The sequence below is a fragment of the Topomyia yanbarensis genome, chromosome 2, assembly GCF_030247195.1.
Source record: "Topomyia yanbarensis strain Yona2022 chromosome 2, ASM3024719v1, whole genome shotgun sequence".
NCBI lineage: Eukaryota > Metazoa > Arthropoda > Insecta > Diptera > Culicidae > Topomyia > Topomyia yanbarensis.
This window is the reverse complement of record NC_080671.1, coordinates 299,795,834-299,806,409: the sequence shown is the minus strand read 5'-3', so window position 1 is coordinate 299,806,409 and position 10,576 is coordinate 299,795,834. Positions and strand designations below refer to the sequence as shown.

The window sequence follows — 10,576 nt, the reverse complement described above, 5'->3', positions numbered from 1 at the left end:
CATTCCCTTACGTTGAGTCTTCGAGATAATTTTTCAAAAGTTTTGTTCGATTCGCTTCAGTTAAATTTCTACAAAAAAATCGAAAAAAAGTGTTTTTTTCATACTGAAACCCTTTACCTGTACTCCCACCCCCTGATACAACTTTTAAACATGTTGAATTTGGCTTTCTTATCATAAATAGTAGGGTGAAATTTTATGCTATTTCAATGCATATTTGAAAAATGTAATTTGTAAAAAATATAAGTTTTATTTTTATAGGTGAAGAAATATGATATCTGAAGTGAGTGTCAGTAGATTCCACAGGAGCAAACCAAATGTTTCTTACGTTTACATGCTTGGGTTTGGAAAATTTGGTTTGATACCAAGTCGGTCTACTTCAGTGCATTTAGTATTGTACATTTCCCTACGATTGAACCGAGCAGTTCTGGACAATTATCCGCCAGCGAAAAGCGAAACCATACTTCCTCATCACTATTGTCCTTTTTGCAACCATCAACTACACACGTTCTAAACGCGAGTTTATATGTAAAAATCTTCAAATAATCCTTTGTGTTTATTGCCATATAATCACAGATTATTATTATGGAACTGGGTGGATTTTTGTTGAGAAGAATATCATTTTGCTTGAACTTTTAACTTGCTGCATGGAACGTAAACATGCAATGTGTGCCCAACAGATGCTTTGACTGTGTGTAGCAAGAGCCCTATAGGGCTATTTCTCGAGTACTTTTTCAAATGGACGTAAGTAACAATGAGAGATTCTCCTTGAGGTCTTTCTCTTCTGTTCATTACTCGGCCATTTCAACATTTACTACTCTACTCTTTGCATAATATTGTAGTAAAAACCGTCGGCTTTCGATATGTACTGGAAAATTAGTACAAAGTTTTGTAATGACGTCATAATAAACGAAAGAGAAAGTAAACAAAGAGAGGCTCTCAATGTTACTTACGTCCATTTGAAAAAGTACTCGAGATTTGAAGATTTTTACATATAAACTCGCGTTTAGAACGTGTGTAGTTGATGGTTGCAAAAAGGACAATCGTGATGAGGACGCATGGTTTCGCTTTTCGCTGGCGGATAATTGTCCAGAACTGCTCGGTTCAATCCAGGTATCTGCTACGCCGCCATGTTTTGCAAGCCAAGATCTAAAACGTCGTTTTAAGGTCGATCCACAATCAACGGAATCTATTCCATACGACACGGCTTATTGATGCTCGAATTCGTTTTATTATCGATGTATCATGGTGTAAAGTGTTTGTTTTACATCAACATAACGAAAACATCACTTTTCTTCCATTTATTGTCCAATATTTTAGCTCGATGACAAACATCTAAAGATCGAGTCATGCCGTATCGTTTTTATCTAGAGTGGATCGAGCTTGCAGCAAAACGAGCAGAGCAATCAGAACTGTCAGTGGGGCCCATAATTTGTGTGCCCGCAGAGATGTTGGCTCATGTCAGTTCAATATAAACGGGATAGGGATGCCATATACGTGGTTCAATCGTAGGGAAATGTACAATACTAAATGCACTGAAGTAGACCGACTTGGTATCAAACCAAATTTTCCAAACCCAAGCATGTAAACGTAAGAACGTTGCTCCTGTGGAATCTGCTGACACTTACATCAGATATTATATTTCTTCACCTATAAAAATAAAACTTATATTTTTTACAAATTACATTTTTCAAATATGCATTGAAATAGCATAAAATTTCACCCTACTATTTATGATAAGAAAGCCAAATTCAACATGTTTAAAAGTTGTATCAGGGGGTGGGAGTACAGGTAAAGGGTTTCAGTATGAAAAAACACTTTTTTGCGATTTTTTTAGAAATTTAACTGAAGCGAATCGAACAAAACTTTTGAAAAATTATCTCGAAGACTCAACGTAGGGGTTAGGTATTTTTTACATAGAATGTATATGCAAAGATTGAAATAAATCGGTTCAGTAGTCTTTGAATGGCAGTTAACACTGCAGGTCGTGTTTTTTCAAAGACGTTCTACAAAAAGCTCCACCTCCGACTAGCTTGTTGATATTTTTGCATAGAAAAATTACAGATTGTTAATGAAATGAAATATTATAATGTACAAGTTTTGATTAATTCGGTTCAAACGATAGAAAACATTATGATACGCAATGAATGTTTAATTGTGATTCCTATAATACATTACATTTTCTAATATTTGCTCTTAATATTGTGAATTAATTATTTAAAATAAATCAATCTATCCGCTCCATATACATTATATGCAACTGTCATTTTTGCCTGCCCAACGGCTCACCAATACATATGCGCTATGAAAGCGCCCTAATGGACTTCACCCAGCTGTTAATGTATTACCTCTAAGAGATGCCAGATTTGTTAACATATCTGCCAATATGCAGATTTATTTTTAATTACACAGAGTTTTGTCAGATTTTTATTTTGGTTTTTTTTTAAATAATGGCGCTCACTTGTATTGGTTTTAAACCACAAATTTATCTACTTCAGATTTTTCCGTGTAGAAATTGTTTATCGATTTTTATTCTGAGCACTTCAAATTAGAGCACTCTACACGGAAACGAAAAACTACCTAAAATTGAGTTCCTTTGACTCAATCTCGTGGTATCGTGGGGGAACTTAAAATTAGGTAAACCGTGTTGAAGGTAGTTTCCATTTAACCACGGCAAAAATTACAACTCATTGATAGGTTTTTTATACTCAAATTTAAGTTGAATTTACCTAATTTTGAGTTCACCCCAAACAACTCAAAAGTACCTTCCTCCACGGAAGACCTCGACTGAGTCGAATCTCTCTTTTTGTTTTTAACAACACTAATAAGTGCGAAAGCGACGCCCAACTCAAAAGTAAGTTAAAAGAACTTATTCTGCAGGTTGTTTTATTTAACCGTGTAGTTAGAGTGTAGCCAAGAGGCCATGACGTATCCAAACGAACATGAAATTTGACGTATTTCTATTGTGTATACGTCAAATTCCATGTTCGTTTGGATACGTCATGGTCTCTTGGCCACACTCTAACTAGAGTGCTCTACTTCAAATGCACTTTTTTTCTTTTCACAGCACACATCAATTGAGTTCTACAAGATGACGACACGAATGAACTCATAATGAATGAAGTTCATGTTTGACAATTCTCGGTGGTTTATTTACTTTGTCAGATGCGTGAGTGCGAGCGCAACGGGTGTTCATCTGTTACATTCGAACTCACGTAACTTCCATGTAAACAAACCACCGAGAATTGTCAAAAGAAGTTCATCCGGTTCGTTTTGTGGGGTTATATCAGTTGGTGTAAAACCTAATAACAGGCAGGGTGGCCAGATAGAATTCCTTAATATCGGTAGGGTCACTAAAAGTTTATCGGTAGTTATCGGTAGGCCGGGTTGCTGTGCCAAAACCGTAGTGTTGACATAGTGTAAAATACTGAAAACACAGATCTCAGACCAAATCCAACCCAAAAAATGAATGTTGAGTAGGATGTGTCCAAAATCAATAAAAATCGGTAGTTTTCGGTAGGGATAACAAAATATCGGTAATTTTGCCTTGGTCGTCTGTGAATCGGTAGGGAAGACCAAAATCGGTAGGACTACCGATAAATCGGTAGGTCTGGCCACCGATTTATCGGTAGGTTCGAAAATAGGTTTTCTGACATTTTTGGCATTTACCACCCGTATAAATAAATACCATTCCAGAAATCTTTAAACCCATTTCCAAACTATTCATACAATACTCTCCATATTGGGAATACTATAGATATATTCCACCATTATAATTGAACTATTATACACAGACAAACAAAATATTGGTAAAAATAAGAGTGTTCCGCTCTTAGCAAAAAACAACCAACGCCAACTATTAGGTTGAAAGTAAAACTTTTAAATTAATAAAGAATAATAATCAAAGTAAAAGTTTCAATTTTAAGCAAATGAAGAATAGTACTCAAAACAAAAGTTTTATTTTTAAACTAAGAGTATGTGTTGGTTGTTTTTTGCTCAGAGTGAAAAACTCTTATTTTTACCAACATTTTTTTTTCTGTGTGTACTACCACACTCCCAGTGAGCAAATTTTCTGGCACAGACCGCTCTGCTAGATTTCTATAAGTCTTGGTTTGGCAGCCCTGTCAGATTTCTACGCGTATCCTGTCGGGTTAGTTGAGCTAGGGCGAACTCGGTTTCGCTCGCGTTTTCTGGCAAATTTTGACAGGAACCGAGCAAAACCCTGGCATAACTCAGACATAAACTGTGCAAAAATCCTGGCAATTCCTACCTGGTAGAATTTAGCACCAATCGAGCAAAACCTCTGGCAAAGATGTGGCAGGAAGCGTACAGAGATCGTGGCCGTACATTCCCGGCTGGATTCTGGATAAAAGTGAGCAGCTTCGGTTGATTTAACCGCTTCTGTCAGAAACGGTTGTTGCATTTGAGCGAATTCGTTGCCAGAATTCTCGCACAAATCGCGCAAAATGCTCGCAGAAACTCTGCCAGCGTCAATTTCGCTTTGCTCAACTTTTGCTAACTTTCTGCTTGCCACGCTGACCGGGCTCATTTCAGTTACCATTTCCAATACCTTCCGTGTATCCTATATTGGAGATTTGCATACTGCATTGTACTTTTGCGCCGGAGGTTAATATTGGTCTGGTGGTCTTTTTTATACGTCTGTTTACGCTGCTTCAAAAACATGTAGCTTACAAATCCTCAAATCCTCGTCTAAAAATATTGCGGCTTAATCGGATATAGCGACAGTCCACTTAGTGTCAACGAAGCTCTCTTCAGAAAATAGCGTGTAACAATATGTTATGCATCGCTAGATATAAATTATGCATGCTATCATAATCTGTATAGTTCTTGAATGATGTGTTGTCAAAATGTATATGGAAAAAAGTATATTTTGGTATGTTGACAGTTCTTAACGACCTGGTTATGTTAGATAATATAACAGGCAATGGTTAATCTATTGTTGAACGGACCATATTGAAAATGGTTTTTCAACGTTTGATTCAATGGTTGGCATATGGTACACATTTATGCGGGCAGACAATTAAAATTTACACTGCAATTATTTGAAAAAAATGTATATCTGGCATCTCTGTCTATACAGTTGACAAGTTTGATTGACTTCCGCCATTGTTCCCATCTGTTAATATATCAACACTGCAATTTTCATTCGGTCTGAGCTTTAAAAACAAACCAGAAAATCGGTCATGGCTTTGTGTTGACGATTGTTGTGAATAATGTAATCTGTCTAAACTCAACAACAATGAAATCGTGCTACATCTACTGATTTGGTGCTGTGATACGTATTGTGCGGTCGTAGGTATATGCACTACAAATTGATTCAATGAGTTAGTGTGATACAACAGTCTCTTATCGTTTTGGTTCTTTTTATTTTGCAAAAGTTAAATGATCTGTGTTAAACGAGCTTGTTTATTTTCTCGCCATAAACATAAAACTATTCCGATAGTAAATCTGTCTAGCAGAGTGATGAGCGAAAAACCAGACACTATATTGAGTTCTTCCGACAACTGGTTCAATAAGTACATTGATATTAAAAACATAGACGACTTGATCACTTATGACATCCTATTTTAAAGATATGCTGCTGTCGAAGATGCTCCTGAGGGCGTGTTCAAAGGAGTTTCGGACCGGTTCAGTGGTATAACGGTTGACTCGAATCTAGAGACATGTCGGCCAGAAGAATTCTCATCTGTTCTACAAAGTAAGTGAACCGTCCAGATCTATAATAGCAAGTGATTCTGTACGTTAATTGATTGAATAACAAAATATCTTATTCTATAAGATTACTTCCACTACATTATGATGAAATGGTATAGATCGATTCGGATGCTACGTAAGCCTAGTTTACTGCTTCTCAAGCAGTTCTGGGTGAATAGATGGTCGAATTATGCAGTATTTGTATTATTAATATTGTTATATTTAATAGTAATAAAATATTGCTCCATTCCGGTAGGAATTACTAGAGAGCATTCTATCATACTGTATAATAAAAACTCCGTCGTCATAGTTTCCAATATCCACAATTTTCGGTAAACCACAAACAAGTATTATTTTTGTAATCTTTCCGCACATTAGAGAATTTGATAAGATTCGAAAACGTGTCGATGTGAAGCCTAATACCAAACTTTTAGAACAAATACTAAGACCTTTATCGGATGATAGAAAGATCAACTAGTTTTCCATAGGCTTTAAATTAATTTGAATCAAACATAGCATTACTGTCGTGAAATGAAGATTTTTATTTTATCATTTATGAGTGCATTAAAGAACAACTAATTTAATTCTTGCCCCCCCCCCCTTGTTCCATCGAGCAAAAGGCAAAGGTTGGAGGGTCTAAAATATGTATAATGAGCCAGTGTCATACAGTGTAAGGCGAATTGGACAGCTGAAGTTTATTTATCAGAAAACTGGAATGCAGCAAAGTATGGTGTGTGGCTATAGATCTATTCAACCTTCCAGGGTTAGTTACAGGCTATTAAGGTCCAACATGTTTAGTATCTAGTAGTTGTTGTACAGTAAGTGTTTAAATTGAAAATTATACTGCTTCAATCGACAGTGGCTAGAGTAGCACAAAAAATATTCAGCATAAACCTACAACAATTAGAAACCTATCCCGCCTTCTGAAGAAATATTTGATAACTTTGGTTCAAGAACCTTATTTCCAAAACGGAAACATCTATGTTGTAATGTTACTAAACCATGTCTTCGTTCGTTCCAACAAAAATGGCATGATTGCAATCCTCGTGAAATGCATCTTGCATCCATACTTACATATAGTGCCGTTGATTTATGTCTTATATCTGAGCTTACCACTCGCGAAATTTGTGCTGTCATAGTCAATCCGAGTAAAGGAAATGCTTTTAATCTCTTACTCACGGTTTAAATTCACTCCCATTGCATAGTGATGTTGAAATGGATTCAACCCATGAAAACACCATCACCATGGTCCGGAATAGGGTTGTGGTACCGGTAATACCGGTACCGAAAATCCCGGGAATACCAACCCATTTCTGGTACCGTAATACTATACAATTTTTTATGACAAATATGTTAACTCTGCAGGGGGATCTGTTTCAAAATATCGGTCTGCAAGATAACGTTTAATTATATTAATTTGCCTTCTAGATAAATCGTTGAGATAACACCTTTGTATGGGAATGAGGTGGGGCCATCATCATAATAATTCTAGAAGTTAAAGTTTTATTAGCGACATTCTGATTGGTTTCCATCATTCACTGGGTGCCGCTTAATAAGACTATCGTCTAAGTCATGTCTGTATTTGGTTTGCTCTTAAACTTTTATCTATAAAATAACGAACAGCGATTTAGTAGCCAACAGTTTTAGACTTGGTGAACTGCTTCAAATGGGACGATTTGCAATTATTGGTGATCGAAAAATTCAGCAAAACTCCATAGTTTACAGGAACGCAAGGAGCCTTGATATGCATTAGAGAATAGTACGCAAACGACATAAAGGTCGAAACCAATTTTCAGAAAAGCAAGAGAGGAAATGCGATTAACCTGCTCGGCTTTACTGCCATTCTCGCTTTGATTTACTGTTGTTAATAGGGTTTCATACATTTACCATCTGTTCAAGTCGACGAAAGTCTCACCACTTAGCAGTTATTGATTTCAAAGTGGCCTAGATTTCGAAAAAAGAAGGTGCCCTATACGAAAAATATCTTCTATGAAATGTGTCTTGCCATTCCGAAGCAATTAAAAACAATAAACATGTTTTGACATTAAAAATGTCTTACTCCATTATCTGGGGCTAGGTGTCATTCTAAAATCCAAACTATCTTCCATGTAACGAAACTATGTAAGGTTTGCACGCTTATAACTCCAATATTACTAGATGGATTTTAATCATTCATACACCAACCGATTCAGAAACACCTAACTTAAATATTGGTAATAATTTAATATCTCCCCAATAAAAGTAGACTTTTGGAAATTGGTAAAATTAAAAAGTTCACGAAAAACGGGAAAATTAGCATTCGTGAGGCAGATTTCAGCCGTCATTAGAGGGCACCTTAGTCGCTTAATCAAACACGAAAAGTCATAAATAGAAGCGACACATGTCCGTTTAAATCAGTTGTTGCTAATATCCCAACGTTGGCATTTGCACAAACTCGCACCTAAGTGACTAAACCAGTCAGATCTACGGAAATCTCCGTAGATCTACGGATTTGGAGGTTTTCTACGGATCTACGGATAATGATAGATAAAATCTACGGAAATGCATTTTTTTCTATGGAAATCTACGCATTTATCTCAATGTACTTTTGAAGAAGGTTGCCAATGATCGACAGTTTTTTTTCTATTGGAAAATTATCTTAACAAAATGGAGAATCCGCAAAAGCACGTTGTGCGATAATAAATACTAACGATCGACAATTCAACTCGAGAATATAGACCCTGCTTTATAAAACGCCTTCCAAAAGTTATACCGCATTTCGCTAATTAGTCGGGGAAATTATATGTAGTTCAAATCAATAAATCCAGTAAAGTCGCATTGAATAGAATTTAATTTATTGTCTCATCTGCAAATGATAAATTGTTTATTTTATAGAATTCAAGCAACGTTTTCTCCGCTCTGTTGATGAATCGATATCTTGGATCCAGATAACTGTTTTAATTCGTATATTTGGTTCGTGCACGCAGGCTGACAGCTGATTTGTCGATCGATTCGCGCTGGTTCAGGCAAAAGCAAAAAGGACACTGAGTATCGTGACAGTTGTCTTTGATAATTGGAAATATTGGTTGACCAACCTCGGCGCGGCCCGATGTAAATGTGAATATCTGTAGCACTTTTTAAGACGAAATGCTATTGAGAAGCACAACTGGAAATCCCGAATGGCAAAACGCGATCCAAAATCAGCTGGGTATTTCTCCAATGTCATTGATGTCAGGACCTTCTGAGAAACGAACGTCGCTTCTGACCATGTTCTGGTAGTGTGTTGAATTTGTACTTGACCAAACTAGAAGGCGAATGCTTACAGCGGTTATACGTAAAAAAGGTCGATATGGTCGTCCACATCGTACGAATGAGGGTACAACATAAATGAGGAAAGCTTTGCCATGAATGACGCGTGAAAGCGATCAACAACACGATAAGGAAAAACTTTTATTACTAAAGAAATTAGAGTTAGCTAAATCTTCCAGCAACCAACGTCACGTTAAAAGGGAATATGTGTATTGCCAGATATAACGTTAATCAACTTCAACATGTTCGAAATTTGGCTCTGGTGTGCATAGTTCGTGCCTCACTAGATCAATTTATCTACAGTAACAGCATGACACATCTTTATAAACAGGATTAAGTTAAGATTAAGGTCCCCGTCTACAAGGAGGGCGGTGCAATCGACGGAAGACTACATGATTTGTCTCCTGGTATACCTGACGGCGTTATCCGTAGATTCATGTCGAAAGACGATGAAGTTGTCTCCGATAAAGACGTGTTCAGGAATTCGTTCCCCATTTCCTACGCTGACCGGGTTGTGAGAATGCGGATAGAACACCCCATTCCTTTTTTCGTGACCCTGGAAAATGGAACCATCTGGCACATATAACCAACAAACTGTTAGGTTTCAATTCTACGAACAACTACGAAAAACAGTGGTATAAAATCTTTTGTTGCCCATTTCTGCTGCATTAACCGCAACCAGGATTCAGTTTCAACGCCTTATTCATTCTTTAATTTGCATCTTGACTGAAGTTTAAAGCAGAGTCTAAAGCCTTCAGCTCGGAGGGAATATTAATGCATTCACCTACCAAAACATTCACATGTTATATATGAGCTCTGTGGAATTAAAAGCAGAAGGTGGCATTTGTTACATTTTCGAGAAAAAGTGAATTGTGTAATCTATGAAGTGGAATTTGAATCGAAAATAACTGAATGAACGCGCTGCTTCAAACGAACTAAGGACGAGGCAAACAACTGCAATATTCCCTCCAGCGCGGCGGGCATACATTGAATTTTGCCATAACCAAAAAAAATCTCGACTTCAACTCCGAAAGCTAAAACGTAAGCAGTGGTCCAACTCGCAAAGACAGCTAAACCAGAATCTTATATTGAATCATCAACGATTACATCCAGTACTTTTATAGCAACAAATAGCACCGCCCAACAAGATGCAAATGGTAGATAAATATTCATGAAATTGCATCATGAAAAAAAAACGCTGCACAAAACAACACATCGGGATGTTTTCTCTTGAAAATGTGGGAAGAAGTAGTTTAGAAAGTATTTATTACACTGTATTTTTATCGCTGTCAGAACGACGCTGAATCCCTCTGGATAAAGACTCGTCACGTCAATCATTTGTTTACCATTTCATTCCAATCGAGCACGAAACCTGTCAGTGTCATTCTAATCGAGCAGAAGACTTTTTTTTTCAATTTGTTTATTTGATAAGGCACGTATGCGTTAGCTTAAAGGTGCGATTTTTTCATTGTTTTACATTTTGAATTTCTTAAAACTAGGGGGATACACATTTCAATATTATTTTGTTTTATATAATAAAACTAAAAAAAAAAAACTACAGCTAACTTATACATAT

General features: G+C 36.6%; 1 protein-coding gene across 7 annotated transcripts in view; it reads left to right on the top strand.

Moving 5' to 3' along the window:
• The first annotated feature begins 5,099 nt into the window (after positions 1–5,099).
• The window catches only part of LOC131683352 (uncharacterized), a 126,482-nt gene continuing 121,005 nt past the window's right edge, over positions 5,100–10,576 (top strand). Inside the window, exons 1-3 of one of the 7 annotated variants that reach the window (XM_058965242.1) lie at positions 5,100–5,310; positions 5,462–5,534; positions 5,592–5,716. In XM_058965242.1, coding sequence (XP_058821225.1) covers positions 5,482–5,534; positions 5,592–5,716 — 178 coding nt within the window. In that variant the 5' untranslated portion in view covers positions 5,100–5,310; positions 5,462–5,481. Of the gene's footprint in view, positions 5,535–5,591; positions 5,717–10,576 lie in introns of all 7 variants that reach the window. The other 6 variants (XM_058965241.1, XM_058965240.1, XM_058965239.1 and 3 more) reach the window with 6 other exon arrangements.